Consider the following 20,800-nt stretch of genomic DNA (forward strand, 5'->3'; position numbering starts at 1 on the left):
ATTCTGATGCTGGGTGCTGAAGCAGCAGTCTGCTATCTGGGAGCCCCCAAGCCAGCAAGGGATAGTGGACCAGGCACAGGCTGGGCTCCTGGGAGTACAGAAAGGGGATCTGCTTTACAGACTGGGGCCTCAGAGAAGGCTCTGAGCGAGATGAATCCTCAGCTGAGGCTTAAAAGCGGAGAATTTTGCCAAGAACAAAAGGCTTGAAGGGCTTCCCAGGCAGTGGGAATGGCTTGAGCAAAGGAGTAGAAGCAATGGGGGATGACAAGAGGAGAGGCAAGCAGTTTGGGGAGGGGCTGGCCTGCAGTGAGTTTACAAAGGAGAGTTCTTGAACTTTGCCAAGTATAGAAGGGACCACAAAGGGAGAATATGTGCTAGAGCAGGACTGGAAAAAGTGTGAGAGTCATGGTCCACATTTTCAGCGTTAAGAAGATAAAAGGAGGGGTGACCATGGCCTAGCGACGGAGCAGGCATCACTGCCCACCCGCTAATGCCCTGTATTCCTTTGGCAAGTACCTCCCTGGACCTCTGTTCCCCATCTTAGAAAGGCTCTAGGCATACTGGGCGCAAAGGATACGCTGGTGTGACGGGACCCAGTTAGTGACTCCCTGGGCGTGGCGTAGCTGAGGAGGTGTAACATGGCAAAGTCTGGGCTGGGAAGAACTTGGACAAAGCGGGCGGGGCAACAAGTCTTGAACACCAGTTTGCGCATGCACCTTGAGTGAAGCCGGCGTTCTGCGCGTGCGCTTGCGCGAGCCGTGGAGGCCGCCGGCGGCGCATGCGCCCTCGGCTGGCGGGAGTTTCACCGGAGGCGGGGCTGGCGCGGGCGGCGGATCGCCAAGCGGGCCCAGACCAGGAAGGAGCAGACGCTTTGGCGCAGGGCGTGCGGAGGTCTCCGGGGCCGCGGAGAGTGGCCTGCGGCCTTGTTTTTCGGGGGCGGAGGCTTTGGGCTGGACGGGCGTCGCTCTGAGGTTAGGAAGTCGCAGACCTTTCCCTGTTCGCGGCCCCGCTTACCCGCGCACCATCCTCTTCCGGGCCGGACACCTCGGCCCAGCCCAGACCCAACCCGTCGTCACCCCCGACAGCGGGGACTAGCGGGGCGCTGCAGCCACCTCCGGGTAAGAGGAGACCCGAGGCCGGGCTGCGCCTCTCGGTCGGGGCCTGTTTGCCGAGCCAGCGGTCTAAACTCCAGAACAGTGGTTGAAGGCTGGGGGTGGGTCTCAGGCCGGGGTTGGAATTTCGCCTCTGCTCCAGGCTGGCCGCACAACAAGTTTGGGCCAGGCTTTTGCCCCCCTGAACCTCAGTTCTATCTGCAACGTGGAATTGATGGTACTTGCAGAGCTGTGGAAAGGATTAAACGGGATCGTGATGCAAGTAAATTGTTTGCATACACACACAGGTCCTGGCATGTAATAAGCGCTTAGCGGGCGACAGTGATTGCTGCTATTGTCCAGGCTTTCATCTGAGTGGTACAGTCGTTACTGGGGCGATGCAGATCCTCGACCTACCCCTCGTTGTTCTGTTATCTTTGCCATGTTGTCCCGTCGCATATATTCATTTCTCTTTACTAAGCACCCCGCAACGCACCGATTTCTGTTGGGGATGGGGGTGGGGGAAGCATGGACGATGTAGAGATGCCTCAGTCATGTCCCTGCCCTTTTCCAAACCGTTAGTTGTCTGTAACAGGCTCTAGAAATACAGTCTGGCCGGGGAGGCAGACATGTAAACGGACTTTACAGCCAGTGCTAGGGAGACCTAGGGGTGGAGCGGAGCAGCCAACTCTGTCAAAGGGAAGTGGTGTGAAAGCTTCGCACTTGAGCTCGATTGGGAAGGATGAATAAGCTTTACAGGCAATGTGTGCAAAGAGTCAAAAGTGGTGCATGGAATGGGAGTGGCAGGAGAAAGCAGGAATGGGTACTAGTTAGGACTAGCTTCTGGAAGGTGTTGAGTACACTGGAGGAATCTCTGCTGCCGTCTAAAGAATGGATCGGAGAGAATTCCCCAGCGGTCCGATGGTTAGGACTCCGTGCTGTCACGGAGTTCAGTCCCTGGCAGGGGAACTAAGATCCCACAAACGGCGTGGCCAAAAGTAAAATAAATAAGAATGGATTGGAGAGGAGCAATGCTGCATGTAGGAAAAACTAGTGGAGAGACTGTTAGATTCTTGGGGGAGGTGGGGGAGAGTGGTAGAAATTATGAGATCTGAACTAAATCGATAACCGGAGACGGGGAAGAGTTGTAGAGACTGTTGGAAGTAGGATGAACAGGCCTTTGGATCTTAGAATTAATCAAGGATAATGTGATTTTTTTCATGTTTTGAAGACCAGGTAGATCATAATGCCATCAACTGAATTATGCACTTAGGCAATTGTTAAACACAAAATAATTGGGAAATAAGATGGGCTACATGTTAAGGTGAGTATTTCTAGAGATGAATTCTGTAGAAATTGAAAACAGGGGGTGATGAGCTGTGCAGATGTTCTCTGGAGGAGGTGGGTGAGGCGGGGTTGGACTGGGCCTTCTCAGGCAGGTGGAATTTCATGGGGCAAAGAGGGGCAGTTCAAAGAGATTAGAAAGCACAAGGCCGATTCTGGGGTAGTAAATCCCCAGCAAGACTGGGACTGAAATGTGGAAAACAGATCACCTCCTTTTCCTGTTTTCAGGGTTCTCCACCCAGGATGACTTCTAGATCAGAGATTGTAGAAGGTGAGTACTGTAGTGACATTCAGTACCTCTTGGGTTCAGGTTCCTGAGCTTTACCTAAATACTTTCCTGGCTCCTGGTGGACTTGAAAGCACTTACTCACGTATTTGCAAAGATGCTTCCTCAGTGTTTCCATGATCTGGGGCATACGTTTCCTTTTTCCACTTTTTTGCACAGATACTTAGTTGTGATGGGTTTGATTCTGTATTTTGACTTTTTTATAACAAGTGCTAGAAGAGGAACCAGTGGCATCTAAGACTCATGGTCATCAATCGGAATCAGATCCCAACCCTGCGGAAGCGTGTGGTAATTCGTCCACCTCCCTGGAGATGACTGAAGGCGTTTCAAAGAAACAGATTCACCTTGGCTCTAGCCCTAAAAAGGGGGAAAGTTGTGATCTCAGCCACCAGGAAGGACTTCAATCCAGGTCCCTTTATTTGTCCCCCAAAGAACAGTGTGCCCGTCATCAAGACAGGAGGCAATCCTGGCGGCGAGCAAGTATGAAAGAAACGAACCGGCGGAAGTCACTGCCTCCCTTTCATCAGGGCATCACAGGTGGGGTGCGATGTACATAAGACAATGGAGTTCCAGCTCAGATAAGAGGCAGTGAGGTATGGGAGACAGATAGACTTGACTTTGCTGCTTACTAGCTATGTGACTGAGCAAATCTCTCTGAGCTTCAGTTTCCTCATCTGTAGGAGTATCCTAAGATTATAAGTACTGATGTCAAACACCTAGTAAGTATTCAGTATCATTGCTATTTATATCATGTTATTAGCTACCCACCGTAATCTGTACCATGAACAGAAAATCTGATTTATGGTTGTTCAACTCTCACCTCTGCTAAGTGAATGTTCAACATTCGCCTTTGCTAGAAGTAAAGATTTCTTCCTGTGGCTTTCGGCCTCATATCCTTAAGCAGAACAGAAGGTGGATGGGTCGCTACCTGATTTTTAGGCTTTATAACTGAAAATATCTCAGAGGGAAGGACACATAAAAATATCTAGTGTAAAAACCTAGTTTTTTAGACATGCTGTATTTGAATGTGATTTTGTATGAATTTATAATAATAGCATCTCAGTAAGCATGGAAGTACAAGATTTAATATGGAAAGTAACACATTTCAGGAAGACCTTACTAGCTGTGTGACCTTGAGCAGGTCCCGTAACCTCCTTTGCCTTACGGTCCTCATCAGTAAAAGGGGTGAAATAATACCTATTTTATGGGGTTGTGTGAGAATTAAATGAGTTGATATATAGTACAGTACTTGGCACATGGTAAAGAAATAGTTCAAGTGTTAAGCTGTGGTGATTATTTTAAAGACATCACCTCACTTCCAGATGGTCTCATGTTTAGAAGGAATTCTGGGTAAAAACAGCCATGTAGCATATCAGAAAATTGCCACCACAATTAGGCTCATGCACTTTACTCCGTGGACGTGCCAAGAAACTTCAGTTTCCTAAGATTGCCCTAACCTGCATCTCTGTTCCAGAGCATGTGGGCCTAATGTTCTGTGTAATAGAAAATTACTGATGCATAATAAGATTTGTTATCTCCTGGTCACTACCAGCCACTTGCCAAGTTTCTTTTGTTATAGGCAGAAGGTATCCAGTTTTTCATGACTAAAAGCAAGGAGAAGTAATCAAGAGAGGGCACAAAAGAACTTTAAAAACACAGCCAGCTGAAGCTGGAGGGCAAAAAGACATGTATCTCTCCCAATTCTCAAAGCAAATTTCCTTTGCTGTATAATAGTTGATGTTTTTAAATGAACATAATCGAAAAAACAGTATCTATCTCTTCTAGTTGTTTGAGGATTCAGTGGCATAATTATGTAAAATGCCCGTTCAGTTCTGGCTGACTCACTGTGCGACCTTGGGCAAGTTACCTATTACCTAACTTTTGTCAAATGGAGTTGATAAGATACTTGGGACTTCCCTGGTGGTCCAGTGGTTAAGACTTCGTGCTTCCACTGCAGGGGGCAGTGGTTTGATCCCTGGTCTTGGAAGATCCCACATGCCAGGCAGTGTGGGGAAAAAAATAAAAAAAGATTCACCCAGATAAGATACTTGCCTCAAGTTTTAATGAGGTGTGTATAGCGTTTAATAAAATGCCTTTTAGATAGCAGGTGTTCAACAAATTACTATTAATGTATCATTAGGTCATTAAGGAGAGGCAGCATGGTATTAGTGGGAAAACAGGTTTTGGTGATGGACTTGGGGTTGAATTCTGGCTCCACCAGTCTCTGGCTTCAGACAAGTTATATCCCCTCTGCGCTTCAATTTCCGCATCCGTAAAATGGAGCTCATAGTTTATAAGAAGATTCTTAAGACAGTGTATGTATGTATGTATTCATTCATTCATTCATTCATTCATGGCTGCTCCACACAGCACGTGGGATCTTACTTCCCCGACCAGGGATCAAACCCGCGCCCCCTTCACTGGGAGCACGGAGTCTTTAGCCACTGGACTGCCAGGGAAGTCCCAAGACAGTATTTAAAGCACACTGCAGTGCCTGTCATAGAAATACTGCAATAATCCCACCTCCTTTCTTCAAATGGTGAATATAAAACATAAAAGGAGTTAAATTTTTTTTTAATCTACGTTGTTTATCAAGACAAGATTTTAATGTAGTACATAAAAGGTTCTTATAACTTTTCAAAGTTAGGTCGCACAGATGGGTAAATGTCATTCTTTGGTGATCTTGAACAAATTAGATGTGACTATATATGAATTCTCCCTTTAATTAGAGAAGGCTGCTTGGGTTTTCTTAAGTTGGACTGCATCAAGGGGGAGGGAAGTTTTCAGTTTTTTTTACTTTGCTAACTGTCTAAGTATCCATCTCCTTCAATGCGGTGATACTTTATGTTAGAGCTCTGCAGATCCATCAGTGTCAACATAGCAGAAAGCAAACGGCTGGGCTGTCTCCTGCTTTCCAGTTTCCAGGTGAGAGTCTCACGATTGGGAAATGCTTTCTTTTTCTTTTCTTTTCTTTTTTTTTTTTTTAAAACTGTTAACTGTGACATCCCCAAAGAGAGGTCAAATACTGTGTGATTTATCGGTAAAGGGTAAAAGATATTTCTCTCTAGTGGAATTAATTTAAAAGCCAGCTTTAATCCCACGAGCTGATCTGTCTCTGGACTAGGCTCTACCAGTCCCATCAGTGCTGCTGTCGCTGAGCACTTAACAGTCAGATTTCCCCGATGTAGTATATTTTGCTCACTGGCAGCAAATGATGGGAATTTGCAGTGAGTGGAGGTCAAATCTAAGTTTAAGCAGTCATTTGAGGTCTGACTACATTCTAAGTTGGTGTTACATGGCTGACTGGTGATCACATCAGTTTAGATAAGCAAGTCATTTGTGTGAATTAAATGACCATTGTTTTTCCTGAATCAAAAATCAAATCATATAGTCTAGGCAACAAAGAGTTTTTCCCTTACCTTTTGATTTTCTCATTTTGTTTTGTTTATATGAAAAATCTTAGGTGTAGAATTAAATCATGTTTACTCACATTTATGAAACATCATAAAATTACATGTACTCGGGACTGGCCTGGGAAATCTTGGTTGTACTGAAAATGCTTTTCTTTATTTAGTTCTCTGTTCAGAAACTTGAACCTTTCCTAAGGGGCACTGAGGGCTTCAGTCTTGAAAATTTTAGAGCCAAAGGTAAGTTACTAAGACTAGACAAGTGAGCTTTGACCTTGGTCTGTACCTTCTATGAAGGTCAATTGAAGCCCCATTCTCAGGATCCCCATTTACAGGAACTGCTGCCTCACAAAACCAGCTCCCCTCCTTTTTTGGGGAGTTGCATTAAAAAAATAAGAGTATCTGTTTATGAAGTTCAGAAGGTCCAAAAGTGAAGAAAGTGAGCCTCTCTTCCACCGTGACCCCAATCACAGTTCTTTCCTCCCAGAGGCAACCGCAGTCACCAGCTTCTTGTGTATCCTTGCAGAAAGATTTATTGCATTTCTAAACATTTATCCATTGAAATCAAATGAGTAAACCACTCTACACTGTTCTTTACCTTGTGTTTTTTTTTTAACTTAATTTATCTTGCAGATAATTCTATATCACACTTATACAGCCGTCTTGACATTTTAGTAGCTCCATGATACTCCATTTTATAAATGTACCATATTTGATTTAACCAGTTTTTTACTGATGGACTTTTAGAGTTGTTTTCAGTCTTCTACTGTTGCAATGAATGGATAATGAATACCTTTTTATACAAGCCTTTTGGCACATATTCAAGTAAAAGTAAGATAAATTTCTAGATTGGAAATTAACTAGTGTAATTATACTGTAACTAAAAGTTTAGATTTTTTACTATTTAATTGGTGATAAAAGGTATTTTTTTGTACTTTTAATCTGTTTCTTTTTCTTTTGAAGAGGATAATAATTTTTTCATATTTTTAGAGGAGAGCCATTTGTGCTTTATTTTCTGTGTATTGTCTGTCCATATCCTTTGTTCACTTTTAAAAATTGGGATATTGGTTCTTTTATATTGATTTTGTAGGAACTCTTTATATATTAAGGAAATTAGCTGTTTGTGATGTAAGTTACAAATATTCTTTCCCAGGAATCAGTTTTCAGCTTTCCAGAAAGTAGCTATTCTCCTTACAGTGTCATTACACAATCATCCAGGTCAGAAATACTCAGTGTTACCCACTTAAAAGACCTAGAAAACACATGAACTCAGACTTACTTGCCAGTTAAAGCTATTTATCTCAGAATTGCACTATCACCATAATTAGAGTAGATATGCCCAGGTTATTTTGATAGCTGTTTTAACATATCTTTTCCCCTCTGCATTCCTCACCTGAATTTAATTGTGAACTCTTCCAAATTTAAGCAGAGACCTGTTTTTACCTTATGTCCATAATTCTTTATTTGTCTCCAGCATTTCTCATTACACTCTTGCCCATTGCCTGACTTCTGTAATGTTCTTCCACCCAGTGCCAACAGATCAAATCGCTTGAAAAGAATGAAATGTCCATGCAGATACATCTTTTTTTTTTTTTTTTTTTTTTTGCGGTACACGGGCCTCTCACTGTTGTGGCCTCTCCCGTTGCGGAGCACAGGCTCCGGACGCGCAGGCCCAGCGGCCATGGCTCACGGGCCCAGCCGCTCCACGGCATGTGGGATCTTCCTGGACTGGGGCACAAACCCGTGTCCCCTGCATCGGCAGGCGGACTCTCAACCACTGCGCCACCAGGGAAGCCCCAGATACATCTTTTTAACTGCTTTTTCACCAGTCAAGTGTAAAAAACACTATTATAAATGTTATAAAGAGGAGTTGTCTTTCATTTTATCTATACCTATCCAAAGAAAAAAGATAAAATCTTCCTGCATATTTATACCACTTTTTTAAATGGGTGAGAATGTAACAGGGGACTGTAGAGCTGGGACCACATTAAGTACGTTATATCTTTGTCAGCAGCTCACTGTGAAAATTTGTATTCTCTTTATTTTATAACATAAAATTTTATTCTATTCTCTCTAGCATCTTCTCTTTCTGAAGAATTGAAACATTTTGCAGACAGACTGGAAAGTGATGGAACTCTACAAAAATGTTTTGAAGATTCAGAAGGGTAAGAGCAATTCCCCTTCTGTCCAAAATTATAATTGAATTAGGACTTTCTCTTTATTTATTTAAAAAAAATTTTTTTTTAATATTTATTTATTTGGCCACACTGGGTCTTAGTTGTGGCACGCGGGATCTTTGTTGCCATGTGTGGATCTTCGTTGCGGCATGCGGGATCTAGTTCCCTGACCAGGGATCGAACCCGGGCCCCCTTCATTGGGGTTGCAGAGTCTTAGCCACTGGACCACGAGGGAAGTCCCTAAAAATTTTTTAATTAAAGTATAGTTGATTTACAATGTTGTATTAATTTCTGGTGTACAGCAAAGTGATTCAGTTACATATACATATATTCTTTTCCATTATGGTTTATTACAGGATATTGAATGTAGTTCCCTGTACTATACAGTAGGACCTTGTTGTTTATCTATTTTATATACACTAGTTTGTATCTGCTAATCCCAAACTCCTAATTTATCTCTCCCCACCCCCTTTCCCCTTTGGTAACCATAAGTTTGTTTTTTCTTTTTTAAAGATTTTTACATTTATTATTTATTTATTTTAATTTAATTTTGGCTGCGTTGGGTCTTAGTTGCAGCACGCAGGATCTTTGTTGAGGCATGCAGGATCTTTCATTGCAGCACGTGGGTTTCTCTCTAGTTGTGCAGGTTTTCTCTTCTCTAGTTGTGGTGCACAGGCTCCGGGGCGTGCAGGCTCAGTAGTTGCGGTGCGTCGGCTTAGTTGCCCTGCGGCATGTGGAATCTTAGTTCCCTGACAGGGATCAAACCCGCGTCCCCTGAGTTGTAAGGCGGATTCTTTACCAATGGACCACCAGGGGAGTCCCCCATAAGTTTGTTTTCTATGTCTGTGAGTCTGTTTCTGTTTTGTAAATAAGTCATTTGTGTTGTATTTTAGATTCCATATGTAAGTGATATCATATGGAATTTGTCTTTCTTTGTCTGACTTACTTAGTATGATAATCTCTGGGTCTATCCATGTTGCTGCAAATAGCATTATTTCATTATTTTTTATGGCTGAGTAATACTCCATTGTGTGTGTGTGTGTGTGTGTGTATACACACATACGCTACATCTTTATTCATTTGTCGATGGACACTTAGGTTGGTTCCATGTCTTGGCTATTGTATAATGCTGCTATGAACATTGGGATGCATGTATCTATTTGAATTAGAGTTTTCATCTTTTCTGGACATATGCCCAGGAGTGGGGTTGGTGGATCATATGGTAATTCTATTTTTAGTTTTCTAAGGAACCTCCATACTGTTTTGCATAGTAGCTGCACCAACTTACATTCCCACCAACAGTGTTAGGAGGGTTCCCCTTTTTCCACAGCATTTATTATTTGTAGACTTTTTTTTCTCACCACGCGGCTTGTGAGATCTCAGTTCCCCAGCCAGGGATTGAACCCAGGCCACGGCAGTGAAAATCTGGAATCCTAACCACTAGGAGACCAGGGAACTCCCTGTAGACTTTTTAATGATGGCCATTCTGATGGATATGAGGTAATACTTCATTGTAGTTTTGATTTGCATTTCTCTAATAATTAGCGATGTTGAGCATCTTTTCATGTGCCTGTTGGCCATCTGTATGTCTTCTCTGGAGAAATAAAACTTTTTATTTTAATTAGACAGTTGTTCATGCACTCAACAAACGTTCATCCATCATCTCCTATGTACCAGGCTCTTCTAGAAGCTGGAGATAAATAGTGGTAAATAATCAAACAAGATCTCTCTTCATATACATTGTAATAGGAGAGACAGTCAAACAAATACATAGAAAATAATGATTTCAGATAGTGATAATCTAAGAAGTCAGTAAATATGAGAGTGACTTGAGGGGTGGGCATCTTTAGCTAGAGTGTTCAGAGAGGTCCTCTAGTGATTTGACCTTTGCACTGAGACCTGTAAGACCTGGATGGTGAGAAGGAACCAGCCATGGAAAGCTGAGAGGAAAAGTGCTCTTCAGATCTTCACTAGCCATGCAAGTTGGAGATAAATTTATGTTCTTTAGCTGTTGGCAAGCAAGACTATTAGGAGAAATTTTGCAGTCGTACCCCCAAACTGGTCGTTCCTCTTCAGGGGCAGCACCCACCCCTCTCCCCACTGCCTGTAACAAATCGTGTAACTTGGGCTTACACTTTTGACTTCACAAAGGTCTACCTTTCCGTGGATCCTTAGAATTAACATTACTATTCAGGAAATGAAAAATATTTTAGTTCAGCGTAGCTTCTCTTCTAATGCAGTATATATATATATTTTTTCCATCAGCACTCCTTTATTGTTTTTCACTGTGCGTATCTTACCGTGAGAGAATTACATTCGTCAGGCAGCACTGAAGCTATTTATTCCCTTCTTATTCCATTAATTAAACTATAATACAATCGCTGGGGTTGCCCAGAACCAGTCTTTGGAAGATTAATATAGGATGCTATTCTTTAGCTCATATTCGGCCTCTGCGTGGTAATGAAACAGCAATAAGGTTTATATCCCCATAACTTAATGCAGTATATTTAAGCCACAGGCTGCTGCATGTCAGCCAGAGGTGATAGAGGCTGTTTCTCACAGGCCTTGGTAGGAAAACACGAACGGTGACTCAACTGATTTGCTTTTGCCAGGTAGAGTACCAAGTACATCTGCAAAATGTTGGCATTTTCAATGCCTCCTGCTTTTCCTTTAGGATTAATGGCCCTACAGAGCCGAGGCATTGGTTTAAGTAAAACATATCCAACCAGTAGCTTCAGTTTAAGTGGGAAGACAAGATGGTTATATGGAAAAGTATTGTTGGTTCTTAAAAGACATTAAGGTTTTGATTAGTGGGAAGGGAAGAGGCTAAACAACGGCGTGAACAAAACTTTGGAGATTGAAACCCTCAGATTTTTATTTTTTTTTATTTTTATTTTTTTTTCGGTACGCAGGCCTCTCACTGTTGTGGCCTCTCCCGTTGCGGAGCACAGGCTCCGGACACGCAGGCTCAGCGGCCATGGCTCACGGGCCCAGCCGCTCCGCGGCTCGTGGGATCCTCCCGGACTGGGGCACGAACCCGCGCCCCCTGCATCGGCAGGCGGACTCCCAACCACTGCGCACCAGGGAAGCCCTGAAACCCTCAGACGTTTGATGCTGAATGGCATTATATGAGACAGAATAGATAAAGGGTAATAGCAATCAAAGTTAATGAGCTGGACAGAGCCAGAACCTTAAGTGAACCTTAAGTGCCAGGTTAAGGAGTTTTGGCTTTTCTTCTGAATGCAGTGGAGGGTCACAGAATTTTTAAGCAAGGAAAAAAATTAAAGGAATACTTTAAGAAAGGTTAATCTGGCTGTGTGCGAATTAGAATTGGTGAGAGAAATAGATGATGAAGAGACCCACTGAGAAAGCTGTTACCTGGTGCAAAAGTCAAATAGAGCCCAAGAATAAAAATTTGTTGAAAGATAAATTCTGGGACTTCCCTAGTGGCACAGTGGTTAAGAATCCGCCTCCCGGGCTTCCCTGGTGGCGCAGTGGTTGAGAGTCCTCCTGCCAATGCAGGGGACACGGGTTCGTGCCCTGGTCAAGGAAGATCCCACACGCTGCGGAGTGGCTGGGCCTGTGAGCCATGGCCGCTGAGCCTGCGCATCTGGAGCCTGTGCTCCGCAACGGGAGAGGCCACAACAGTGAGAGGCCTGCGTACCGAAAAAAAAAAAAGAATCCGCCTGCCAATGCAGGGGACACGGGTTCGAGCCCTGGTCCAGGAAGATCCCACACGCCGCGGAGCAACTAAGCCCGTGCACCACAACTACTGAGCCTGTGCTCTAGAGCCCGTGTGCCACAACTACTGAGCCCATGCGCCTAGAGCCCATGCTGTGCAGCAAGAGAAGCCACCGCAATGAGAAGCCCGCACACCACAACAAAGCCCTTGCTCAGCGCTACTAGAGAAAGCCTGCATGCAGCAAGGAAGACCCAATGCAGCCAAAAACAAATAAATTAAAGAAAACTTTTTAAATAAATAAATAAATTTAAATCTTCAGAAAAGTTTTTTTTTTATTTGAAGAAAGATAAATTCTGAACATGATTTATTGCCATTAAAATTATGTAAGGTGTCCATAGCAAGTGCTCTTGGAAGGTTTGTGTTAATCTCATCATCCTGTCTGTATTCTAGAAGAGCACCAGATTTGTCTCTGGAAACATCAGTGGCTGAGATGAAGGAATATATAACAAAGTAAGTGAAAATGAGTGAACCTTTGTTGGAAAATCTAAATCCATCCGGGGAAAATAACTAAACCTGGGAAAAAGGAATAGTAAACATCCTGTTCAGTGTGTCAATACTAGTGTATCCCCACTGGAAGTTAGAGAGCTGCACACTGGGATTTTATGGGCTGTACTAATGGCCAGTTTCATAGAATGGAGTCTAGAGACTAAAGATGTGGATTTGCTATTAAGAACTCATGTTTGATTTGATTAAATTAATAGCCTCTGAATTGGTCATGCTTTCTCATCCTTTTATGACGTTTTTATTCATATCTTAGAACCAGAGTAGACACCTAATACACTTATTGTTGCCCTGAGTGATTCAGAGTGAGATGATCAAAAATTAACTGAATTATTTTCTGTTCCTATAGGTTTTCTTTAGAACGTCAGAGTTGGGATCAGCTCTTGCTGCGCTACCAGGAGGAGGCTGAAGAGATCATATCCAGGTTAGATCTGTGACAGGAAATAGGAAGCTTTTACCTTGTGGAATTTGATTTGAATTGATTTCAGTTCTCTTAGCACAAATTGAACAATGAATCCGTTCTTAGAGGCCAATCAACTCATCAGATCTCTGTAACGTGTATAGTAGCACTTTGTAAATGGAGAGTGAGGGGGAAGGGAAGGAAGAGTTGTCACTATTTTCAGTCAAAGAACAGAATTGCCTCTGTTCTGTGTCCTTGGCTGCCATTCCACATCCTGGGGGAGACAGGCACATTTCTGGCCTGTACCTGGCAACCTGGGGCTGGGCCAAGAACAGTATCAAGGGACTTCAGTGAGCACATGGCCTTTGAGCTGCAGGTATGGGAGAGAACCCTGGCCAGGGCCTTCATGGAGATACAGACATGAAATGGGTAATGGAAGATGAGGTGTAGGAGAGAGAGGATCTTTGTCTGGGTCTTGAAGGCATAAGAAAACGGGTAAGTGCTAGATTTTGATTTCATTTTACCATCCAAACCAGTGATTTTAAGCTTTTTTTCCCAAACAGAATCTTAGCTAGAAATGTAACTATAAAACATTAGCCAAAATAGTAATTGCAGAAGTGGCCTCTTAGAGACGTGCTTTGAGGAACACAGTTTGAGAAACGCCCCCAATCTAAGCATTGATGGTTATTAGCTACTTTCTTCACCCTTTAAATGTTCTATTTATGAAGATAGATAATGCATAAGATGGCAGTTTCAGAATAAAAACTTTTGATGGGGCATAGCTTAATAGTTAAGAGGAATGCTTCTGGAAGCAGACTGTCTCTATTCAAATCCTAACTACTCCTCACTTCTGTGACCTTGGGCAATCTGAAGTGCCTCATTTGAAAATGGGGATAATATTAGTTCATACCTCGTTGGGTTATTATGAGGGTCAAATAAGGTTAAATGGAAAGTGCTTAGCTGTGTCTGGCACCCAGTAAGCGCTCAGTGACTTGTAGTAGCTGTTACTAAAGAGTCATCATCAGTTTCCATGAACTGTCCATTATATTCAGTTTGTGGTTGGGGTTTTTTGGCCACACACCGTGCAGCATGCAAGATCTTAGTTCCCCAGCCAGGGATCAAACCCACACCCTCGGCCATGAAAGCTCGGCGTCCTAACCACTGGACCTCGAGGGAATTCCCTATATTCAGTTACTTCAGATAATTGAAGTGGGCCAGTATCTCTTCGGTAAAAGATTATAGACGTTGACTTCAGGATAGCAGGCTTTGGCTTTACCCCAAGTGTAGTCCTTTTTGTAAATGGACCTTACTGTTAGGTGGAGTCAGCTAACCTTCTAGCATTTCCTGGAGTCCAGGGGTATAAAAATATTAATATTGGATAATGATCTCAGAGTCTCCTGTTAGTTAGAGAGCCTGTACTTTCAGTACAGGGTGTAAGAGTATTGATTCAGGTTAATAAAGCCTTCTAGGAGGTTTTTTCCCTAGGTAATCTTATCTGTTTTCCCCGTAAAATTATTTGAAAGCTCTTTTGTTTTGTGTTTAGAGGATCAACTGAAACCAAAAATACTGAAGTTGAAGTGGAACCTACAGCATATCTTGGGTCTTCCCAGAGTGAAGTCCTTAATACAAAGCCTGACTACCAGAAAATATTACAGAACCAGAATAAAGTCTTTGATTGTATGGAGTTGGTGGTAAGTTGGGTCATGTTTCTTTTGTTGAGTTATCCAGCTTTGCTACCTTGTCATCCTTGGAAATTAAAAGACGTGGGGAATATGCGTAATTAGATGAGATAAGAGTGTATTCAGCTCTACCTTGGGGAAACATGGAGAGACAATGGAAGAAAAGAAACGAGTAAATGGTGATAAGTGTTAATAAATCAGGTGGAAGGAGGGCTGTAGGTTGCTATATAGAGGGGTTGAAGGTCCTGCTAAGGTTCTACTTTAATAAGACTTGAAAGAAATGAGGAATGATCCATGACATTTTGGAGAATAGTAGTGTATCACCCCAAGTATTAACAGGAAGCACATGGCATTTGATATAGGATAATTCAAGGAGAGTCTGTTTACAGAGGGGCTAAGTACAAAAGTGTGGGTTTCAGGAAACCGAAAGTAATCTGGGGCTTAGAGGCAGCTGAGCTATTACCTGTCGGCTGGAGGGAGGAACAGTCACTGTGGCACCTGGCAGGGAGTCATATAGTGAGTGGGATGCTCTGAGAGAGCCATGACGTTCAGTTGAGACACACAGCTAACTCGAGATGACCCTTCTGGAAGCAGGCCTGGGTAAAATACCCTGACCTCATTCAGCTCCCTCGCACTTGGCTCCCTCTTGGCCGAGCCCACCCAGAAACCAGAGGACATGGGATCTTGTTGGAGGTTGTGCAGGTCAGCCTGCTGGGGCATGGAGCAGTGTGGAGAAGAGTGGAGTGGGGAAGTCTGGCATAAGCATTCCAGGTTGAAAGAACAGCAAAAGCAAAGCTGAGCAGGAGCTCGCCTGACATGTTTGAGGAGCCTCAGAGACGCCTGGACCTTTACAACTGACAGCTGTCTTTTGTCTGCAGATGGACGAACTGCAAGGATCCATGAAGCAGCTGCACGCCTTTATGGAGGAAAGTACCCAGTGCCTCCAGAAGGTGTCAGTACAGCTCGGTAAGCCTGTCTTAAGGGGACCAGAGCTTGTACTGTGTTATGTCTCATAGCCCTTCGGATACACACTGCCCTTCAAAACATATGGTCTCAGAGGGTAAGGCCTATATCTGGTGGGGTTTCTTTTCCCCTCACAATAACTATTACGTTGTGGGTACTCAAAGTTGATGGGAAATTTGTAGATGTAAATTCCACAGAAGCACAGGAGACTGAGAATTAAATCTCCACAAACTGTGTTGTTTGGGTAAATTCAAGACTTACGAAATACCCATTCCTTTTTTCCCTTTTCATTCTTCAAGAATCCACTAAGTGACACTGACATTACTTATCCGTCACTTTTCCTGACCACCTCCAGCCCTAAATTATGTGCTATACACACCTTCATTTCATTATTCATTGGATGGTATTGTGGTTGTAGTTGCAGCTGGCGTTCCTACCAGACTGCCATCTCGTAGAGAGCACATGCTCTCATTTGTTGTTGGAATGCCCTTCTGTGTGTCTGGCACAGTGTCCACACAGTAAGTTTTCAATAAATGGTATTTGAATTCAATTGAAGTTTATTTTGTGGCTCCTTTTCTCTGCAGGAAAGAGAAGCACGCAACAATTAGATCCTTCACCAGCTCGAAAACTGCTCAAGCTTCAGCTACGGAAGCAACCTAGCACACGTTGCTCTAAATCTTGTCAGTGACCTTATGCAGCTTTTCTGCCACAGGATGGTCCAGAGGAGAGAAACAGGAAGAGTGCCCCCAGTGCCCGGCAGCTGCACAACGGGCTAAGCTGTAACACCTGCCCTGTTGCCTTTGAAGATAACTGGCTGACTATAAAGCACTTCGATTTTTTTCTTAAAACGATGGAATTTATGCATCCGAAAGAATGTCATATAGAAACTTTTTCCACGAATGTGCAAAATGCTTGAGACTTCTGCTTTGGAATGACCTTCAGAACTAGTGGCCCATTCTTTTAAACGTCCTTTGTGATCAGAAACCTTCCTCTTGTGAAGATGTTTTTCAGGTTTTGAAACAACGCGAAGTCATTCAGGGCCGAATCCAACAAACATTTTAGGGGTCGTTCTGGTTGTAAAGGGAATGAGACTGATGCCTAGTGTGGCTTCGAAGGTGATTTTAGGTAGAGGAGTTGTGAGCATCGTGTGGATACATAAATCACATCACAACGTGTCCAGATCGAAGGAGGTTCCACTCATTCTCTATATCCTGATGTCTGTAGTGTGCTTTAGCTTTTAATATTGAGTCGACATCCTAAATCCTGGGTTCATGGCAAGAAGGGGTTAAGTACCTCTTTTCATTGTTCTCCATATTTGTTAATATGCAGTATAAGATTGCGTATACCTAAAAGCTTTCCCTTGTCTCTGTGTATATTCTGAGTGTATAAAAAAATGAAAAGGCAGGGAAGGCTCAGCAGAAAATAGGATTCTTTGCCAGGATCTGGAAGTGAACAGTAGTGTGGAGATACGCCTCAGCATTAACTACCAGTAAAACACCCACTAATTTATTGTTAGTGTCTCTTATTCTCTGATCCTCCTATTAGGACAAAATCCATTTCACTTAAATACCCAGTCATTATCCTAAGTCTTAAGCCTTCGCCTAAGCACCAGTTAGTGAGAGGTGATATCTCCTTGCTTTGACCTACATTCCTTATTCTTTCATAGATTTGCAGAGCCCCTGCTGTATGCCACACACAGTTGCAGGAACTGGGAAGAGAGCAAAGAACAAAAACAGACCTGGGACCTCCTTTCATGATGCTCACAGTCTAGTGGGGACAAGGGAACAAGAAGACACGGAACAAGAAGAGAGCCCTTTTCCACAGAAGTGATGTTTTAGTTGGGAAGGAGAAAGGAGTTAAATAGGGCAGTTATTTGAGGTAAAAGCAGCATTTACAAAGGTCTGAGGGGAGAGAGAAAGGTGTAAGAGCCACGTGAGACAAAGATAATCGAAAGTCATTGGAAGGTTTTGAGAGAGAGAAAGGGTCAGAGCTTTATTTTTAAGAGATCAGGGACTTCCCTGGTGGTCCAGTGGTTAAGACTCTGCACTTCCACTGCAGGGGGCGTGGGTTCAGTCCCTGGTCAGGGAATTAAGATTTTGCATGCCACACGGCAGCAGCCAAAAAAATCACTCCGGTTGCTGTTTGGAGAACAGACAGAAGCAAGTATGTGTGGGTGTGAGAGACCAGTTGGGCCATTGTAGTCATCAGGTGGGGAATGACAACCTGTGCTGAGAGTTGGCAATGGATGAGTGTGGGGAGTCGTCCACAGTGTCCGGAACATAGCAGGCATGTCACCTACGTGTTACAAACGCCTAACTGCCACGTATTAACTGACCGAGAAAAAGTTAATTAACCTCTTATTTGTAAGATTGGGGGAATGATAGAATCTGTATCACAGGGACGCTATAAGGGTTAGATTAAATAATGTAAGTTTAGAACAGTGGTATGAATATGATGGAGGGGGTGGGTAATAGAGCAGATAATGAGATGGGAAAGCTTGCGGTTCAGTTTGGGATGCCAAACGTGTCAACTAGAACTGTTGGATATACAGGTGGAAAACTGGGTAGGAAAACCTGGACTAGAAATAAAATTTGGAAATTACTGATACCCAGTTATTAAAGCCTTAAGAGTAGATAATATTGTCCAGAGTAGAGCAAGAAGGGAAACTGGACAGACCCGAGGAAAGCTTTTAAGAATCAGAGGAGTGGTGTTAATTGCCTACTCTCAGAAGCAGAACAGTATAGTGGAAAGAGTGTAGAATTTGGAGTGAATCTTCATCCTTATCCTCAATTTCCTTTCTGTGAAATGGGGAGAGATCACCTCTCTCCAAATGGTGAGAGTATGTCCTGTACATTTTGGTGTTTTTTAAATTTGGGTGTAATTAAGCTTAATGTAATCATTCTGGGGGGAAAAAATTCCATTTCTCATGTTGCACTCTGAAAAGGAGATGGTGTGGCTGGTGGCTGTAGTAGAGGTGATACAGTGGAGAACTAGGAATTAGGAGCCCTGTACCTCCCCAGCCCCATTTTATCTACTGCATTGTATTACATCTTTTGTTGATAAGAATTTGTTTAAGCCCAAGGATAGGAAGTATGTTTTTGTGTCTTCAACAGCTATGCAAGATAGAGCACAGAAAAAGAATATTTAATAAGCTCTGAGTATTCTATACACATACAGACCACAACTTTATGAGATAACTTGTATTTCTGTCATTATAGATGAGAAACTCAGGGATGGAGGGGCTTAATAATCTAACCAAGAACATATATATAGGAGTGGAGGGTCAACTAGACCCCATGTGGCACTCAGTAAATGTTAACAAATAAACACAAATCATAATAAAAGCCTGTGCTCAGTATTAGTTTTCCCTCTCCCCAAATTGGGTTCAGGAATTGCACTTGATGAATACGATAGACAGTTGCAGCCCTTTAGATGTTTGGTAATATTCTTCCGTTTGCCCTACTTTAGTTAAGAGAATATCTTGCTTTTAGTCAGTGATACTTAACACTAAAGAAATAATAGATCAAATTATAAGCTCTTTCAAGGAAGGGAGTATGTCCTGTACATTTTGGTGTTTTTTAAATTTGGGTGTAATTAAGCTTAATGTAATCATTCTGGGGGGAAAAAATTCCATTTCTCATGTTGCACTCTGAAAAGGAGATGGTGTGGCTGGTGGCTGTAGTAGAGGTGATACAGTGGAGAACTAGGAATTAGGAGCCCTGTCTTGGATTCTGGTTTGGTTTTTTTTAACTTTTATTGGAGTAGAGTTGATTTACAATGTTGTGTTAGTTTCTGCTGTACAGCACAGTGAATCAGTTACACACGTACATATATACACTTTTTTAGATTCTTTTCCTATATAGGTCATTACAGAGTATTGCATAGAGTTCCCTGTCCTATATCTAGTTCTTAAGTTACTGGTTCATTCACTAAAAACTTACTAAGCCCTTTCCTCATGCCAAACCCTGTGCTAGGTGCCATGTGACCTTGGGTACCTCTCAGGGCCCACGTCAAAGGAGGATGCTGTGCCTTGTAAAGCAGGGGTCCCTAACCCACAGGCTGTGGACCAGTACCGCCTGAACCATCCTCACCCCCCAGCCCCCCACCGTCCATGGAAAAAATTGTCTTCAATGAAACCAGTCCCTGGTACCTAAAAGGTTGGGGCCTGCTGCTGTAAAGAGCTCTTAGGGGCTTCCTAAGGATGCAACTCGGCAGAATGGGAGAAGCCAGCCAGACACAGCACTCAACTCCCCTCCCTCTGAGCAGTTCTAGTTTAAGGTTCTCCAGGGAGACTCCACAGCAAGAAAACTACAGACTACAGTACTCCCCCCTTAACCAAGGGGGATACGTTCCAGGACCCCAGTGGATGCCTGAAACTGCAAGATAGTACCAAACCCGACATGTGCTAAGTTTTTTCCTATATATACACACCTACAATAAAGTTAATTTATAAATTAGGCACATTAAGAGATTAACGGCAACAATAACAAAACAGAACGATCATAACAATATACTATAATAAAATTTTTTTTTAATTCAAAAACATTTTTGACTGCACCATGCGGCATGTGGGCTCCTAGTTCCCCAACCAGGGATCGAACCTGTACCCCCTGCATTGAAAGTGTGGATTCTTAACCACTGGACTGCCAGGGAAGTCCCCTGTAATAAAATTTAAGTGAATGTGGTCTCACTCTCAAAATGTATTGTCTTGTACTCACCCTTCTCACAGATGATACGAGATGATACAATCCCTATGTGATGAAGTGACAGCATTAGGCTACTATTGACCTGACCATACATCAGAAGGAGGATCATCAAGCCATGATGATGTCAATGGTTGGACGTCAGGAGCAGATGACGTTGATGGTTGGGGATCCACGATAGATAGTTGAAGGGTTTTTTGCTGAAAGCTTTTGGAAGAACGTTGTCATTGGAGTTGCTGTCTCTTTAACTCATCACAGTGTTGCTGCAGAGTTTGTAACCCTTTGGTGATCATGAATGGCTACAGTGTTTCTTTTCATCTGAGGATCATATTCCATAATTTTGAAATTGATTGTGAAATTCGAAACACTTTGGCAAGTTTCAGTAATGTCCACATCGCTGATTCTGCTTCAGGTTCCTCACCTTCCTCTTCCTCTGTAGATGACTCCACAAGTTCTCCCAATAACTCGCTTGTTAACACTTCTCGGTGGCCTTCAGTATGTTCTTCC

General features: G+C 43.0%; 1 protein-coding gene across 5 annotated transcripts; it reads left to right on the forward strand.

Annotated features, from left to right (window-relative positions):
* Positions 1-795: 795 nt before the first annotated feature.
* DSN1 (DSN1 component of MIS12 kinetochore complex) lies at positions 796-20,281 on the forward strand. Of its 5 annotated transcripts, none has more exons than XM_032605094.1 (11): positions 796-1,118; positions 2,664-2,706; positions 2,932-3,258; positions 5,573-5,646; positions 6,296-6,368; positions 8,206-8,293; positions 12,438-12,497; positions 12,898-12,972; positions 14,492-14,639; positions 15,506-15,593; positions 16,175-20,281. In XM_032605094.1, the coding sequence occupies exons 2-11, from the start codon at positions 2,679-2,681 to the stop codon at positions 16,276-16,278; spliced, it is 1,065 nt and encodes a 354-aa protein (XP_032460985.1). In that variant the 5' UTR covers positions 796-1,118; positions 2,664-2,678; the 3' UTR covers positions 16,279-20,281. The 5 variants fall into 5 exon arrangements, 4 of the variants coding, with proteins under 4 accessions (XP_032460985.1, XP_032460987.1, XP_032460986.1 ...); XR_004345763.1 differs by having other exon boundaries at positions 802-1,118; positions 2,932-3,314; XM_032605096.1 differs by having other exon boundaries at positions 802-1,118; positions 3,154-3,258.
* Positions 20,282-20,800: the final 519 nt, after the last annotated feature.

The sequence above is a fragment of the Phocoena sinus genome, chromosome 15, assembly GCF_008692025.1.
Source record: "Phocoena sinus isolate mPhoSin1 chromosome 15, mPhoSin1.pri, whole genome shotgun sequence".
Classification (NCBI taxonomy): Eukaryota; Metazoa; Chordata; class Mammalia; order Artiodactyla; family Phocoenidae; genus Phocoena; species Phocoena sinus.